Source organism: Halichoerus grypus, chromosome 3 (assembly GCF_964656455.1).
Source record: "Halichoerus grypus chromosome 3, mHalGry1.hap1.1, whole genome shotgun sequence".
Taxonomy (NCBI): domain Eukaryota; kingdom Metazoa; phylum Chordata; class Mammalia; order Carnivora; family Phocidae; genus Halichoerus; species Halichoerus grypus.
Window position 1 is genome coordinate 61224296 of NC_135714.1, and position 19033 is coordinate 61243328.

A 19033-nucleotide genomic window follows, 5' to 3' on the forward strand; every position below is an offset into this window, starting at 1 on the left:
CTCTGCCATTGCATTGGCAAGCTAATTTCTCATTTTTTTCCCAATTCCTCTGTCACTTTTCATTTTGGCACAACATAGTAAAGGGTTTCTTAGTGTTGGCCAAACCAACTAATCACACATTTTTACATCTAGCTAAACTCAGTTATAACTGGTATTTCAGAAGGTTAACTGCCATATATCCACCTTCTAGTCAATTTCTTTTGTCAAATAAAGACCGACCCTAGACTACTGCACAAGAAATACAGACAAGAAATTGAGATAAAAATGGTTTACAACCTCTCACATTAACATCTCACCACCAAGCTGGTGTTAAAACTATGAACAATCAAAACATTTAATTCAGTTCATATTAATAATATATTAATAACATATTAATAATATTCAGGGTGCATCATACGATAGGTCCTGGGAATACAATAATGAATAAAAAAAAAGCTCCCTGTTTAAACTTCTAAACTTTAAGTCTCATAGCAAGGCAATCAGAAAATGTCAATCAACTATGTTTAGTGTAAAAGAGAGGTATGCACAGGGTGCTAAGGGAATACACTGGAATGGGGCACTTGGTCCCATATGGAAGTAGAATGAAAGCTTCTCATAGGAGATAGCAACAAACTTGTTTCGTAAAAGGTAAAAATTGAGGAGAGGATATGATCATTTTAAAGACATGGAAAAGAGCTATGTTTTTTTAAGCCTGTGAACTTTTTTTTTTTTAAAGATTTTATTTATTCATTTGAGACACAGAGATACAGAGAGAGAGAGAGAGAGAGCATGAGCGGGGCTGAGACAGAGGGAGAGGGAGAAGCAGGCTCCCCGCCGAGCCAGGAGCCCGATGTGGGGCTCAATCCCAGGACCCTGGGATCAGGATCTGAGCCGAAGGCAGACGCTGAGCCACCCAGGCGCCCCAAGCCTGTGAATTTTAAAGCATAGGAATAATGTCAACCTGGAGGAAATAACTTATTGTCAAGCTCTTCTGACTTGCAAATAAAATCAAGGTGGGTGAAAAAGACTGCTAGAAATGGATACTCTGAGAATCAGTGGTGTAATTCCATTGATCAAAAAAAAACATAGGCAGTTCACAAACTGAAGCTGTGGGCTTGACAAGTTCTGGGTGCACAGAGTAGCAAGGGAACATATATGTCCTGCAGAGACTATTGTCCAACATGACAGAGGAAACTGGAGTTAGGCTATTAGAGCCAGGAGCTGAATTCTCTCTCTCACAAAAAGAGTCTGAAAAAGGTGGCAAAACATCATCTGGAGCTGTGGCTTCTCAAGAAAAGTGAGAGGAAGCAGACACAAACTGACAACTAGGCCTTGAGTCAAAGAGCTATTAGCATGGTCATTGGTTCAATAATAAATCATTTTCCACAGAGCCCTGAGCTACTACCTTAAGATCTAGTTCTGGACTGGGGGCTCCTAAAGGTCCCTGGGAACGAAGTGAAGGCAGTCACAATATTTCTAAATGAAGAGAGTTAAGCATTCAAGAGAAATTAAATTCCTACCAAGACGAACTTTTATCTAAAATGCCAAAACAAGTAAGAAAAGTAATGTTAAGCCATCCATCCAAACAAATCAATGATAAGGAAATACGTTCACACAAAGAGAAGGCGCCTGGGTGGCTCAGTCGGTTAAGTGTCTGCCTTCAGCCCAGGTCATGATCCCGGGGTCCTGGGATCGAGCCCCGCATCGGGCTCCCTGCTCAGCGGGAAGCCTGTTTCTCCCTCTCCCTCTGGCCCTCTGCCAGCTTGTGTGCTCTCTCAAACAAATAATCTTTTAAAAAAAAAAAAAAAGAAGTAATGTTAAGCCATCCATCCAAACAAATCAATGATAAGGCAATACATTTACACAAGGAGAAACAGATGGTGACAGAATCTGATGAAACTGGGGAGGCTTGAAAGAGGTGAAAGAACAATGATCCAGAGTAGTAATGAGGAACAAAAACACCATTAATTCTACCTTCAGCTCAGAGATCCATACAGTGGGGATGGAGGAGAAAAAGATCCCTAAATGACAAATTATATATAATGTGCCTATTTGGTGTCTGACATTAAACAAATGACAGACATTAAACAAATGACAACCATATAATTGTAAGAAGTGCCACAAAAGTTGGACATAATGTGCTATAAGAGTACGTAACATAGGGAACACAGTTACATAGAGATTTCCATATCATGGTTATGACTAAATGAGCCAACTTTTAGAAAGCACATAGAATGCAAAAGGCACTCAAATACTAGTTTTGTTCTTTCCCACTTCTAAAAATGCCTGATGCTCTAATGATGCCAGAAAAAAACAAAGTTACAAAATACTAAATACAAATAATTATTTTAAACCAATTATAATACAACTAGTTATGAAAGAGATCATGACAAATCTTTGGACTTTATACCTTATATTGAAATATGGGAATAGGGTCAAGAAAGCATTCCTGCATGGCTAGTATTATCATCACTAGTCAAAACTAATAACAACAACAACAGCAACAAAAAAACCCCACAAAAGTTAATAATTTAAGACTCACTCTTAGGGAAGTCATACGAAGATCACTTTTTCAAATCAATTCAAACATGTACTAAACAGTAATATTATCAGGATAGCTTTACAAAAATGAAGTTCTGTGTCTAAGTGATCCAATTCAGAAGGAAGGACGGGAGGAAGAAAGGAAAGCAGAACTGCCTGCCCACCCTAGAAAGTGCTTCCTGGTCAAGGGATCTGTTTTCTTTTACATGGATTCCTCAAATAGGGTTAAGCCAGGTCAGTAAGTTGAACAACTAACTAATCCTCAAGAGAATTTAGAATGGATTGATTCAATCTGGTAAAACACAGGGTTTTGTATTCCACATGCCACTATTCTGTTCATTAAAATACAAATCCTCTCTAGCTTTAAACTCTAAAAGGCTCACCATTACCTAAAAGAGTAAGTACAAGCCCCCAGGTGTGGCGTACAAATCCGCATGACCTATACCTCTCCAGCCTCACTCACCTTCCATCACTTTCTGCCTTAAAATTCATACTGTAAGAGCAGTACTTGTATTTATGGTGCTTCCTTGCTCCTGCTATGCTATTTTATTACATCACTTCTCTGTTCATACTGTTCCCTCTGGCCGGTACACACCCCCCTCTCTTTTTACCTACCGTATTATTTATCCTTCAAGAGTTATTTCAATGGTCACTCCTCACCACACTTTTCCTAATAACTCTAGTTGGGCTAAGTACCTTCCTGTGCTCCCACAGCCTCTCTTGTCACACCTGTAAAGTTCAACATTTTAAAAAATTACATTTCTGCTTTTGGCTGTGATAGAGTAGGTAGCAACCTACACTCCAGCTGAGAACTAGAAAAGCTATTAACCACAACCACCACCACCACTTGTTTTGAAGTCATCAAAACTGCTAGGGCAACCAGGCTTTGCAGAACCAAGATTCTGGAAAAGAGGTACAAGTATCCCCCAATTTCGAAAGTCCATGTTACGTCACTTAGCTTTTACTAAAAACCTACCTTAGTACCTGAAAAAGTCCAAAGATTTTCACTTTTACGAAAAAAGCCAGAAAGTAAAAATAGCATTCAGCATTCGTTTTGCAGCAAGCTGTTACAGAGACAGTGGCATACCCAGAGCAGCAAACTGGTACTACCCATCTCCTTCCCCCAAACCACAGTCAGCACCTCAGCCATCAAGCTTTGAACTGTGTCTGTGAGCACCAGGGCTTTATCTTGATTTATTTTGCCCATGTGTTAGCAAGATGTGTCCTAAGACATCAGAAAAGCCAAAGAGAGGGTCTCAGAACACTCAAAAAATTTCCCTTATAAATTAATGGTAATTGCTTCTTTGCTTTACACCATTTCAGCTTACCAAAGTTTTCACAGGAATGCTCTACTTTCCAATACTGGGGGAAACCTGTAACGAGGAGTCAATATTCTGTAGTAGCTTTTCCTTCAGGGCATTTGCCCATCCTCTTGAGTATGGCAAGAGGCTGAGAGTAAGGGCAAAGAAATCTACAGAGCTTGTGAGACTTTTACAGGGCTAGAGACAAAATTTGGAGACTTAAGGAGCCAAGTGGGGAAAGGAAGGGTCAGAGAACTGAATGGGACACTTGGCTGATTTTCCCCGTAATTTTGGAATGAAATTTTCTGAATGAAGTTCTGAAGGTGGGAAGGACAGGGGTGTAAGAAGCTAAGCAAAAGCCTCTGAAAAGCAAGAAGGAGTTCAGCACCCTTCAGCACCCTCCCAAGTTCTCAGGTGGAATCCTTGACTACACTCTAGGAGATGGGGCACACCGAAGCAGATGAAACCATACCCAACTGCAGCCCAGACTCCCACCAGCATCATCTCTCACTGGGTTAAAGTGATTAATCTCCGGGGCACCTGGGTGGCTCAGTCAGTTGAGCATCTGCCTTCAGCTCAGGTCATGATCCCAGGTTGTCCTGGGATCGAGCCCCACATTGGGCTCCCTGCTTAGTGGACAGCCTGTTTCTCCCTCTCCTTCTGCTGCTTCCCCTGCTTGTGTTCTCTCTCTCTCTCTCTCTGTCAAATAAATAAATAAAATTTAAAAATAAATAAATAAAATAAAGTGATTAATCTCCTACACAGTTGCCTACCAAAGGAAGACTGAACCCTTCTTCAGCAACATAAAGTCTAGAACCTTTACAATTTTTCATAGTGTTCAGCATTCAATTAAAAATTACTGGGCATGCTAGAGAGTATAATGCTAAGCAAAATAAGTCAGTCAGAGGAAGACATATACCATATGATTTCACTCATACATGGAATTTAAGAAACAAAACAAACAAATGGGGGAAAAAATTGGACACAAACCAAGAAATAGACTCTTAATTATAGAGAACTGATGATCACCAGGGGGAGGCTGGTGTGGGGATGGGTGAAATAGGTGAAGGGGATTAAGAGTACACTTATCATGATGAGCAGTGAGTAATGAATAGAATTGTTGAATCACTATATTATATACCCGAATCTAATATAATACTGTAAGTTAACTATATTGAAATTAAAATTAACCTATTAAAAATATTAACCAGGCATGACAATAGAACTAAGTGACCAAAAACCAAGAGAAAAAAGAAAGGGAAGCAACAAAAAGACCTAGAACTTTGAATTATCAGAAAAGGACTTAATATACAATAGAGGAGAAGTAGGAAAAGAAATGAAAAGATGAAGAATTTCAGTAGAGAAATGATACCTGTTAAAAAAATCTAAAAGGAAATACTAGAACTAAAAAATATAGTAACTGAAATTAAGAACCCAATATGTGGATTCAACAACAAATCAGACATGGTTGGATAACTATGCTTTGAGGAAAACTTAGTTTTAAATGTATATATTAAAATACAAGAACAGGGGTGCCTGGGTGGCTCAGTCGGTTAAGCATCTGCCTTCGCTTAGGTCATGATCCCAGGGTCCTGGGATAGAGCCCCGCATCGGGCTCCCTGCTCAGCAGGGAATCTGCTTCTCCTTCTCCCTTTCCCTCTGCCTCTTCCTGCCTCCATCACCCCCATTTGTGCTCTCTCAGATAAATAAAATCTTTAAAAAAATAAGATACAAGAACAAGTGGAAAATCAATTATTTAAGCATCTAACTCAAAATAAAAAAAAAAAACAAATTACACAAAGTAAACAGAAGCAGATAATTAAAATAAGAACAAAACTTAAAAAAACCAAACGTACAATAGGGAAAATCAACAGAACTAAAAGACTAACTGACAAACCTCTAGAAAGATGGATCAAGAAAGAAAGCACAGGGCGCCTGGGTGGCTCAGTCGTTGAGCGTCTGCCTTCGGCTCAGGTCATGATCCCAGGGTCCTGGGATCGAGTCCCACATCGGGCTCCCTGCTCGGCAGGAAGCCTGCTTCTCCCTCTCCCACTCCCCCTGCTTGTGTTCCTGCTCTCGCTATCTCTCTCTCTCTGTCAAATAAATAAATAAAATCTTAAAAAAAAAAAAAAAAAAAGAAAGAAAGAAAGCACAAATCACCAACTAAGGAAATGAAAAAAGGAACATCGCTATGAACCTTTTGATGTTAAAAAGGTATCATAAATAACTTTACAGAAATAATTTGACAATTTAGATGAAATAAATAAATTCCTTGAAAAACACAATTTACTGAAACTGAGATAAATGAAGACCTGATTAGTCTCACATTTACCAAAGAAAATGAATTATTATTTTCCCATAAATAAATCTCTAGGCTCCCAGTGGAACCTTCTTACACTTAAGAAAGAAATAACAACCCAAACAAACTGAGAGTACTTTTAAAAAAGCAGGAACATTTCCTAATTCATTTTACAAAGCCAGCACACTTTATTATGAAAACCTGACAAAACGCATTACAAACCAATCTCACCCATAAACATAAATGCAAAAATCCTAAGCAAAATGTTAACAAAATCCAATGATGTAAAAAATATTTAACACCTATTTATAAAAAAAATCTCTTGACAAACTAAGGCAGATAATCTTCTTAATCTGATAAAGATGATCTAAGAAATATATAACAAATACTATACTTAATGGTGAAATACTGAAAACTTTCCCCTCAAACTAAAACTGAGACAAGGACACCTGCTACCATCATTTATATTCAATGGGGTTCTGGAGGCCCTAGCTAATTCTATAACACAAGAAAAATAAAAAGTATTAAGAACTGGATAGAAAGAAATAAAACCATGATTATTCACAGTTAACATGTCTATGTATAATATACAGAAAATCCAAAAGACTCTGGAAGTGAATTTAGTATAGTCAATATATAAAAATCCATTTTATTTCCATATACCAGTTTCTAGAAACAGCATATCAAAAAAAAAAAAAAATGAAAAATCTAAAATACCATTTGTAATAGCCTCAACAAGACTCAAGTATCTAGGAATAAACCTAAACTACCAAATATTATTAAATGAAACTGAAGACCGGGGCCCCTAGGTGGCTCAGTTAAGTGTCTGACTCTTGATATCGGCTCAGGTCATGATCTTAGGGTTGTGGGATCAAGCCCCACATTGGGCTCCAAACTCAGAGGGACTGCTTGTCCCTCTCCCTCTCTCAAAAAAATAAATAAAATCTTAAAAAAAAAAAAAAAGATATTGAAGACCAACTTTAAACAAAATGGAGAAATATTCTACATTCATGAATTGGAAGACTCCTATTATAAGCATGTCAATTCTCCCCAAATTGACAGATTCATAATCCCCATTTTTTTTAATTGACAAGTATATTTTAAAATATATATGGAAGAGTGAAGGGCTAAGAATAGCCAAGACAATCTTGAAAAAAAGAACAAAATGTATGCCACCAAACACTTACTATAATGCTATAATAATTATGGCAGTGTGGTATTTAAAGAGCAGCAAATGGACCAATGACAAGAAAAGAGGCAAGAAAGAGACACACAAATATATTCACAGGCCTACAGTAGTCACTTGATTTATAACAAAAGTGCAGGGAAGTAGAGAAAAGTGTCTTTTTAATAAATGGTGCTGGTTCTCTATATGGAATAAAATGATGGACTCCTACTTTACACCATACGCTGCCCCCCCAAAAATCCCAACTGGAATGTAGATCTAAATGTGAAGGGTAAAACAATCAACTTTGCAGAAGAAAATGCAAGAGAATATCTTCATTACATTGGAATAGACAAACATTTCTTTAAAAAAGGAAAAAAATGTTGATAACTTGGGTCATTAAAAATAAAGAACTTCTACTGATCAAAGTTCAACACAAAGAGTTGAAGACATCTGTAATACATAGTCTGCAAAAGAAAGAACTCTTAAAAAACAATTAACAAAAAAGACAATTCAGCAGAAACCCAGATTAAAGATCTGAATAGACATTTCACCAAAAAAGTAAATCTAATGGCCAAAAAACACATGAAAAGCTGAACTTCATTAGTTATTAAAAAGCAGATTAAACCCAACGTGATACTATAATACACTCACCAGAATAACTAAAATGAAAAGATAATACCAAGGGTTGACAAGGATGGAGAGCAACTTAGGATTTTCATACTCTGCTAGAAGGGGTAAAAACAAAACAAAACAAAACAAAAAAACCCACAAAAAATGTGACATAATAGTGGTATAACAACTTTGTAACAATTGGTGGTTATCTACTAAAACTGATATACACATATTCTAGGTTCTAACAATTCCATCCCTAAAAATATACTCAAAAAAACATGCACATATGTTCACTGAGACATGCACAAGAAGATGACACTAATGACCATCAACAAAAGAGATAAATTCAAAGAATTATACATGGCAATGAGAATAAATTAATTATGGCTACATGAAGTAACACAGATGAATCTTACATAAAAAAATATTGAACAAGAGGCCAGTACATACTCTGTGTTTCCATATATATGTATAAAATTCAAAACCAGGAAAAACTAATCTGTTGTATTAGGACAGTGTTTTCTTGGTGTGGGGGAGTAGGTGGTAGTAACTACAAGAGGACAGAAGGGGGCTTCTGCAGTGCCAGTAAAGTGGTGTATTTTACAGCTGTACACTTAAGATCTGTGTACTTTTCTGTACATTATACTTCAATAAACGGTTTAAGGAAAAGAAAAAAGAGAAACCAACCTACAGGATAAAGAGATTTATTTATTTACCAAATCCACAGATTATACAAGAATGACAAAGTCAACATATAACAATCATAATTTTAAAGCCAGAAAAATGGTCAGAATTTACTTTAATAAGAATAAATAACACCATAACTAGGCCAAAAACTAAAAGTATATCTAGCACAAAGGAAACTTTGCTTAAAACTAGACAAAACAAGGTTTTAAAAACAAGTTCAGTAAGCCGATATGACACTGCTGCCAAAACAATGAAATTTAGGGCTAGTTTAACAAAATTATCAAGCCAAGATAAAGTGAGGCAATAGTTTCATTTCATTGTCCATTAATGACTACAAATGAAATGTCACAACTTAAGAAACACACTAAAAGAGTGTATCTAGAAAAAGAAGATCTGGGGTGGTGAAAGAGAAATCTTGTCAAATAATGGTTAAAAAACAAGGGATGTTCAATCAGGAAAAGAGAGGACGACTTTGTGGGCTTACCACATCTTTGAGTAGATAAAGGGCTACCATTTAAAATAAGACACAGATTTATTCTGTATTGCTCCAGGAGACAAAACCAGAACTAATAAGTAGCCACTAGAAAGAAGCAGTTTTCAGGTTCAATTTAGGAAAATCTTTCCAATAATTTACAGTCTTCCCACAGTAGAATGGACAAAGTATCCAAAGCAGAGAATCACTTACCAGAGATGTTAGAAGGAGAACTTTCCTACTGTGTGGTTAGAGTAAATCAGTGTCTCCCGAATCTAATGCATATTAATAAAACAAATTTCCACAATTGCTACCACAAAAGCCCAACAGGTCTGGATGAGGCCTGGAATCTCTGTTAAGAAGCCTCCTGGGTGATTCTGATGCACTCAGCAGCCCAGTGGCTCAGGATCCTGTATTCAGAAACCACATAATTATATGGCCTTTAAGATTCCTTAGAACAGCTTCAAGCAAAGTTTTATCTTTGCATATCTAAAGCACTTTAGCAAAATAGAGAATATCTGAAAGTGCATGTCACTTTGACCAGTCTTCAATTTTTTCTCCCAAATTCATATAGCAAAATTATTGTGTACTCAAAAGTACTATTATTATATAAAAGAACTTCTCTAACCTGGACTAATTATAAAGAAATGATAATGTTCATTTTTATAGATATTTACTGGAAATCTATTATATGCCAGTAAACAAAAATGACACAACCCAACCCCAAGGGAACTCACAATCAAATCATCAGGAAATTATAATATTGTGTGCTATCGTAAAGAAGTAAAGAGTGCTGTGGGCGCATACAGAAGAGGAGTGATAAGTATATAATATTCTTGTGTGACCACTCTGTCCTAAACTTGAAGATAGGGGATGCAAATTAAAAGAGAATTGTGAGAGAATGATCCAGAGGTAGAGAAAGAAAGACAAGGAAACTGAAGGAAAGAAGCATAACAGAAACCTTTAAAATATTTTATTTTTCCATTTTACCGGCACTTAAAAAAATATTAGAAAAGCTGGAAAAGTATGTTTATGGCTTAACGACAAGACTGTGTTTCTTTTCTGCAAGGAATCAATCAGGAGGGAAATCATGGTTAGAATCAATAGTGGAAAGAGAAATAGAAAAGCCAGTCCCTGAGAGTGGCAGAAGAAAATAAAGAAATTAGAACTAGAATAGACAAGCGTCCTTGGGGGTTACTATAGCAAGCGGCTCTTTACTCTCATCCCAGTCTTATCCCCTATCCCCATCAGAACAAGCCCACCCACATTTTATAAGAATTAACTTTGGCTTCTACTTGATATCACTAAAGGCAAATCCCTAAGTAGTTCCCTCTTCAAAGTTCTAATACTGTTCTGTTCTCTGGTATTACCTCAATAATACTTGTTAAATCACCTACAGAAATAGGCCAGATTAAGTGATAATATAGCAATATACTATAATCTTGGTAGAATATTACCTTCAAAGACCATGCTGTAAAAGAATATTATCACTGGTTACATGTTGACTCAAGGAGACAGCAGAAGGAAGAAAGAAATGGTTCTAAAGCCAGCTGTATTAAAGCTTTGAGGCTTACCAGGATGTCAGAACATAAGGGTAGGAATTTCTCTTTTTCTCACTGATGTATCCCCAATGCTTAGAAGTGCTCAGAATGTAGCAGATACTTAATGAACATTTATTCAATGACTGAATCCCCAAGTAATCTAAAATATCACACAAGCACACAAAAATAAAAACTGAAAAACAAAATATAATGGAAAGAGAACTACATCAAGTTCAAATGATACCTCTACTACTTTAATTAAAGTCTTGAGCAAAGTGGGACTACTGCCTATTTCAAAGGATATAATAAAATAGTAAATGTGATATCATATGTAAATGCTCCTACCTTAAAAGATATTCACTCAGGTTAACTTATTTTCAATCTGTTAAATGACAAGTAACAGTAAATGCAAAACATATTTCTTCAGCTTGTGAGAAAGAATGACAGAAGTAGGTTAGTAGAAAATGCATATAGATTTCAATAACCTATGAACAAAGGTTAACCTAAACCAAAGGAGGAACTTAGATATTTGCTATTCATTCACCTACAAATCAAAAATCAAAAATTTCTTGGCCACTATTCTTTATCCCAAGCACAGTGCTAGGTATTAGGGATAAAAAGAGCTTATACAATAAGCTTTGGGAGTGCATAAACTTTATAGTTATTTGTCAAAAATAACAGATAGGATTATATGATAGAAGCATAAAAATTTCTAAAAGAAAAGGCATATAGCTAACAGTAATTGAGAGGTAAGCTGGCTATTTCCCCAGAAATGTCCAACATCAGCATTACCTTAGTAGCTTACTTTAACTCCTTATAAATATTCAAGAAAGACAGAACAAATTTTTGTTTACTAAAGTTAATTTCAGCCTCCCTAGCTAACTATATACTTAGAAATAGATAGCTTACTACTGTTAGTATTGGACTACAAAGAAAGAGAATATATCTACCTTCCTAAAGCCGTAACTCAGATAACAAAACAAGCAAACAAAAACAAAAAATTCATTTTTGTTCTATTTCAGAATAAAACAAGGGGAGGTTTCTCAAATAAAGAATAGAGCATATCCTTTAATGGTATATATTTCTCCAATCCAGTGTCAAGATACCACTTTATGACAGTACACTTATTTCTAAAAGAAGTCATCTATCTAGAGTGACGAGAAAAATCATTACCTGATTTGTAGGCATTTTCGGCACATTCACCTTCCACATCTGGGCTTCCCTAGAGATTGCCTTTTCCAACAGGAAAGACAATCTCTGGTTTTCCAAAGGCCCTGGAAACTTCATGATATCCTCTGGATCTGCCTGCCTCCCAGCTTGATGTAGTTACCTATAAAATCAAATATAAAACAACGCTTTTTCTTTAATTATAAAATACGCTGAGCGCTGTATAAATATGTTGGTTCTTATTAAACAATTCATAAAACAAAATAAGAATGTTATGAGGCAATATAGGGTTTTACAGCTCTTTAAAACATATTAAAATGTTACAATAATAATCAGTTACCTAAACATATTTACTTTAAATTTGAAACTCAGTTGTAAAGAGAATAAAAACATGGCCATATAACTGATAGAACTTACAGACTCTGATGAAAATACATTATTGCGCCTCAAATTGTGACAACAAATTTTAAATCATGGGATTTTTATATTAGCTATTCTTAATAGTGGTCCCAAATACTCCTCTTAAAAATCTCATCAGATAAGGGTTACTAACCTTTTTCTTCATTAAAAAAAGTTACATCCATTACATTAAATCCCACCCATTCCCGTATAATCGGTATGAAACCATCCCCTTAAGTATAAAACCATCTTTATTTGTGCTTCCAATTAATAGTGTCCACTAGCTACACATATGGCCATTTATATCAGAACTGAATAAAGTTAAAATATAATTCCTCAGTCACACTAGCCCCATTTCAAATGCTCAATAGCCATATGTGGTTAGTGGATACTGCATCAGATAGAAATGTTCCTTTTCTGCACTATCACTGGCAGAAAGTTCTACCGGAGAGTGCTGATCTAGAAAAACTCAACAATCAGGTGACTGGCCCTCTAAAATGAGCAAGCCTAAAGAGCAACAGTCTAGATCAGTGCAGGGCAACTGAAAGTCCAGGACCGATGTCTTTAGGTTTAAAAAAAAAGAAAGAAAGAAAGAAAGAAAGAAAAGAAATTAGAGATTTGAGAAGTACAACCACGTGTAGAAAATTAGACTGAGGGGTGCCTGGGTGGCTCAGCTGATTAAGCATCTGCCTTCAGCTCAGGTCATGATCCCAGGGTCCTGGGATGGAGTCCCACATCGGGTTCCCTGCTCAGTGGGGAGCCTGCTTCCCCTCTGCCTGCCGCTCCCCCTGTGTGCTTACTCTCTCTCTGAGAAATAAAAAAAATTAAAAAATAAAATAAATAAATCTTTAAAAAAGAAAATTAGATTGAGAAGCTGAAGATATGGCAAGACTCAACTAGATTTGATGAAAGCTAAGGAACTGAAGAGGTAATTAACTTCAGAAAAAAAGATTATGCAAGAAGGTAAATGTAATAATATACCACAACATTTACATAGCAATAATAGTGAAAATACTGAATAGGGACTTTAATGAATAAATAAAACTGCATTGGGAAGATGGGAGGTATTAGAAGATAGAATGAGCACTACATCTTTATATGTCACAGTAGGCAAAACATAAATAATACCTAAAACTGAAATATCAAAAGACAGTAGGGCAAGTTATTTGAAAATATGATCTTAAATAACAAGAGAGACATATAAGCACTCAGAGGTTAACCTGTGAGAAAAGAGTTAGAAAATCCAGTAACAGGAGAATGCTATTCTTCATTATTAACCTCATATAACTATTTCATTTTTCAACTATGTACCTGTATTATGTATGTGCTTCAGATTTGTGGGATTTTTAAAAAATTTAAATACCTAGAATTAACATATGAAAAGTTCTGATTTTTTAAATAAAATTTAAAATTAATTAAAAAAAGCAAATTACAAATTTCAATTTCCATGCCCCCTTCACCCCCAACTCTAGGTACTATCCCTTTCTTATTCATCACTTCACATACTTTGCCTATTTGCTATAGAATCTACTGCAGACCACCTCTGGTTAACTGGATTGTGATTTTTTTCATTTTCCTTCTTTAAACTTCTGAGTTTTTGCAAATTTCCTATAATAAGCATTAAGTACTTTTTGTACCAAGAAAAAAATGGTAAATAACAGAGAGGGAAAGAAATAATACCTAACCCAAAAGGTCCATTTCAAAGGTTACTTCTTCCAAGAACTCTTGATTCTCTAATCTGGTGTGATTTCTCTCCCTTCTGAAAGCAGCTTCCCACTATTTCCCCTATGAAATGATAAACATTATGATACTGAAATGCTATCTACCAATATTTTTTTATCACTCATAGAATCCTGATGAAACAGGGACTCTGCCAAAGATTGGTTTCAATCTTTGGGGCGGGGCCAAAAACAAAACAAACCCAAGTCTAAACTCTCTTTCACAGGCCAATTCTTCAAATGTTTGAAGGTGGTTAGCATGCCCACCAATTCATCTTTTTCACAGCTGAACTGTTCAGGATTTCCTCACATGACATGACTTTTGCTCTTCTAAATGCAGTCTAAGATCATTAGCTACTTTTTTGAATCCATACCACACTATCAACTCTTAAGACTTTCTAAGGTACACTCTTAGGAAAATTCCCTCTCCACCTGCCCCACCCCATTGTGCACATAGTTTTGGAGCCCCCTTTTTTGGCAGGGAGGGGGGACAACCTTGTTCAGGACTGTAAATGTATTCTTTCTTTTTAAAAAAAGGTCATCTTGTTATATTCCATCTACTGTTACATTCTGCTGAGATGATCTGAGATTCCAATTTTGTTGCCTTGGTACTTTTCTCAGATCTTCCGTAACTAGATAAACTCACTATAATTTCATCTAAAGCAGATATAAATATTAACCTTAGAAATGGAGTGTAAACTAGATGACCATCTGTCAAGAGATCTTTAGAATAAAAACACCTATACTGGATGGAGATTAAACTTGATTTATTGGTTCTAAGGCTTCTTTTATACCTTATTTTTTTTTTAGAGATTTATTTTTAAGATTTTATTTATTTGACAGAGAGAGACACAGCGAGAGAGGGAACACAAGCAGAGGGGAGTGGGAGAGGAAGAAGCAGGCCTCCCACGGAGCAGGGAGCCCAATGCGGGAACCCTGGGATCATGACCTGAGCTGAAGGCAGATGCTTAACGACTGAGCCACACAGGCACCCCTAGAGATTTATTCCTTTTAAGATTTTATTCATTTGAGAGAGAGAGACAGAGAGAGCACAAGCAGGGGGAGAGGCGGGGAGAGGCAGGGAGAGAAGGAGAAGCAGACTCCCCGCTGAGCAGGGGGTGGGGGTGGGGGGGTTCGATCCCAGGACCCTGGGATCATGACCTGAGCTGAAGGCAGACGCTTAACCATCTTTAGTCTGTAATTTATTAACTCTTGTCAAAACTTACCAAACTACTTCATTCTATTAGCTACACCCTACAGGGTGGCTCACCAGGATCCCCCAGCCTTCTCAACACACCCCAATGGCTGGCTGCTCCTGTGATCGCTCTTCCCTCAAAATGTTTCCTCTGAAGATTATTTTTAGGAGGGACAGATGGGGAACAGAGAGGGATACATAGGACAAATCATGTAAAGAATAAGACAGTTCAAGAGATTCCTGTTCTCCAATTTCCTACAGTTAAGACCCTAAGTAAGATTTTCAAATACTTAGACGCTTTAACAATTTTTTTAAAACAAAGGAATCTGGGTCAAAGAAGTAATCACAAGGAAAATAAGAAAATACTTTGAGGTAATGAAAAAGAAAACATACCAAAACTTATGGGATGCAAGTAGAGCAAACTATACTTAAAGCAAATCAGAAGAAAAATTAGAGTGGAAATTAATGAAGGAATAGAAAAATAGACAAAATCAATGAAACCAAAAGTTGGTTCTTTGAAAAGATCAACAAAATTGGCAAACCTCTAGCTACACTGACCAAATAAAAGCAGAAAGGATGAAGTAGTAAAATCAGGAATAAAAGGAGACATTACTACCTATGTTGTAGCGGAAAAAAAGGTGTTATAAAGGAATTTTATGAACAATGGTTTGCAAATAAATCGGACAACTCTGCATGAAATGGACAACTAGTTAGAACCACAAATTATCAAAACTACCTTTAAAAAGAAATAGAAAAGCTTAAGAGCCATATAACAAGAAACTGAATTAGTAAACAATTGTCAAAGAAAAGCCTATGCCCAAGTGGTTTCACTAATGAATTCTACCCAAACATCTATAGAAAAATGTTTAAAATTCTTCACAAACTCCTCCAAAGAGTAGAGGAAGAGCACTTCTCAACTCATTTTATGAGGCCAGTTAAGCAAACATGACAACAGCATTATAAAACTACTGAGAACATCTCTTCTAAACACATGCAGAATTCCTCAACGAAATACTAGCAAACTCAATCTGGCAACATAAAAAAAGGATTACATACCGTAATTGAGTGGGACTTAGCCCAGGAATGCAAAGTTGGTTTAACATTCAGGAAATCAATTAATGTAATACACCATATGAAGAATAGAAAATAAAGGAATCATTCTTTGCTCACACTAGGGGAATGTAACAAAGGATAAAGAGTTCAAATTTCCTTTATCTTTTAAAAATAAGGTATAAATAATCCAAGTGAAAGAAAAAAGGACGGAGGAAATATTCCAGATCAAATGAGACTACAGAAAAATGAAAGTTCAATATCTGACCCTACACTCAAGCCTGTACTGGGAAGATAAAATGCTATAAAGGTCATTATTGGGCCAACTGACATAATGGGAACATGGACAAATTAAAGTATCAATGTTAAACTTACTACAGTTGATAACTTTACTGTGATGCTGTAAGAACATCCCTATTCTTAGGAAATACACACTGAAATACTTAGAGGAGAAAAGGGCCATAATATATGCTATATATATGTATGTACGGGAGAGAGAGAGGACAAATGATAAAACAAACGGGGTGAAATATTAATGATAGATGAAATGACAGTTTCTTTTTGAAATTATTTACAAGTTAATAATGTGGACAACCCCCTCCCCCCCGCCGGGGGGCCAAACACATTATCGATGGAAGTGCTTATATTAGCAGGATACCTTTTACACTTCTTTTCTGAGATTCTAGTAAGACAGGGTGCCTGGGTGGCTCAGTTGGTTGAGCATCTGCCTTCTGCCTGGGGCATGATCTCAGGGTGCTGGCATTGAGCCCAGAATTGTCACTGTTGCATTGTTGGGCTCCCTGCTCAGCGGGAGTCTCCTTCTCCCTCTGCGCTGCGCCCCCCCCATACAAATAAATGAAATCTTAAAAAAAAAAAAAAAAAGATTCTAGTAAGACAATGATACAGTGAAGAAAGCATTAGCTTGAGTTTTACTTTTCTTACTGATAATGCATTAGCCTGTTTTCTAATGTGTAAAATAGACTGAGTTACATGAATAATGAAACCTGCTGAATAAACCTCAAAATACACTTAAAATATAATTTTACTGTTTTAAATACTAGAACTTTTTAGTTGTATCTAATTATTTTATGCCATTAATCATATCCAGAATTTTGAATGCTCAGATAGAAGTCTCTAGGAACTAAGAAACAAAAAGACTGTTTTGGTTGGCATATTCCACACACTTCTAACTTTATGATAGTTTAACATTTCTCCTGCCAATCTTTCAATTACTTCTGTTTCTTTCTCTGTGTTTATCAAATAGCTTAATGTATGAGTGAATAAAGTTATTGTACGGCATAAACTATACTGTAAATCTAAATACAGAGCCTCCTGCTATTCTAAGGAAAAGTACTGCACGGTGTTGGGTAAACACAGAAACTTCATTAATACAGAATTATTATATTTATTATCACCAATAACACCAATTCCATTTATAATTTTGTACTGATGCAGACTTCTGGATCTTAGTTCCCATTCTAAGAGGAATTTATTAATGTGACCATCTCCTTGACTTCATGCCCCCAACCTAATAATTAACTACAGGTACTTGTAATTCCGAAACAGCCCGCTATTCGTTTCCCTAGCTCCATGCCTTTCCACGCAGTTCTTTCAGCCTGAATGGTCCTCCTCTAGCTGGCACTCCCCTTCCTACAGAGCTGTCATTTGCAAAGGTCTGCTACTAGTACCCTGCCTTCTTACATCTGTACTTAGACATAATTCTACTTCTGCATTTAATTGCTGTGATAATTATTTGTAGACCTGTCTCTCCTACTAACCACGAGTTCTTTGATGGCAAACACTCTCCAGAGTTTAGCACTACGTCTAACAAACAGCTCACACTTAAGTTTTTAATAAGTCAAAGCAATGAGTGCTTACTACTTGGCCAGATACTGTTCAAAGTACTCTGCCGTATTAACTCATTTAACCTTATGCAACCTCATAAGGTTGGTATTATTATTAAGCCCATTTTGAAGATGAAGAAACATGCACAGAAAAGTGAGTATCTTTCATTTTTAAAGTATTATACAATGAGAATAAAACATGTATACACACTCTCAGCTTCCAATCTTGACCAAGAAACATTATAGAGTTCCATTCTAACCTACTAGGAGTCAAAATGCCACATAAACTCGGTCATCTGTAATTGAAAATCTCTACCATGCCTTCCCAACACATGATGATTCTAACTAGTCTGCTCTTCATCAGTATTAAGAAATTTATCCTAGACTAGAAATTCAGAATCTCTCATCTTTCTGGTTCCAGATTAGCAAATCTAAACCCTATTGATTCTTTCTTAATCTACTTACCCACTCCCTTCTATTTCAGCTACCACAAACGATGTGCAAAAGCTGGAAGCAAGTAATACTATCTTTAATGTTTTCAACAAATTCATTTTGGGATAGAGACTATATAGCATAGTCAGACTGCTCGGGTTTGAATTCTGGCCACTGGGCTCTAGCTGTGTCACCCACGGGGTAAATTAATCTTGTGGACCCTCAGTTTTCCTCCTCTGTAAAATGAGGCTCCTGAACTACCTGCCTCACAACGAGTCCTTGTGAGGATTCAACGAGTTGCAAACCGCTTTGAACAATGCCTGTCAGATAAAAAGCTTCAACAAGTGTTATTAACAGCACACTCTGCTCCTCAAACGCTGAGGCGCTCCCCACTGACAGAATAAAAGCTAAATACTTAAGCTTGACATTCCAAGATCTTCAGTCTGATTCCAGTCTACCTCCCCAGGCATACCTTCCACTATTTTGCTACCCAATTCTCAACTCTTGCCCAAATGACCTGCAATGGAACCTCTAGCTCAAGAGAGGACCGTTCTGCCCTCTTTTCAAAATTTCGGTACTTTTCTACCTGCCTTTCAGGGTTCAACTCAAATCTCACCTCCTCTCCAAT

The 19033-nt window shown here is 36.5% G+C and overlaps 1 protein-coding gene across 3 annotated transcripts in view; it reads right to left on the bottom strand.

The window, feature by feature from the left end:
* Window positions 1-19033, bottom strand: part of CCNI (cyclin I) — a 33067-nt gene that overhangs the window by 12953 nt on the left and 1081 nt on the right. The window contains exons 1-2 of one of the 3 annotated variants that reach the window (XM_078068818.1): window positions 16788-16903; window positions 11774-11930 (exon numbers count right to left, since the gene is read on the bottom strand). The exons of 1 other annotated variant lie outside the window; for it this stretch is intronic. In XM_078068818.1, the coding sequence (XP_077924944.1) occupies window positions 11774-11887 (114 nt within the window). In that variant the 5' untranslated portion in view covers window positions 11888-11930; window positions 16788-16903. Of the gene's footprint in view, window positions 1-11773; window positions 11931-16787; window positions 16904-19033 lie in introns of those variants that run through there. One more of the 3 variants, XM_036122764.2, reaches the window with a different exon arrangement.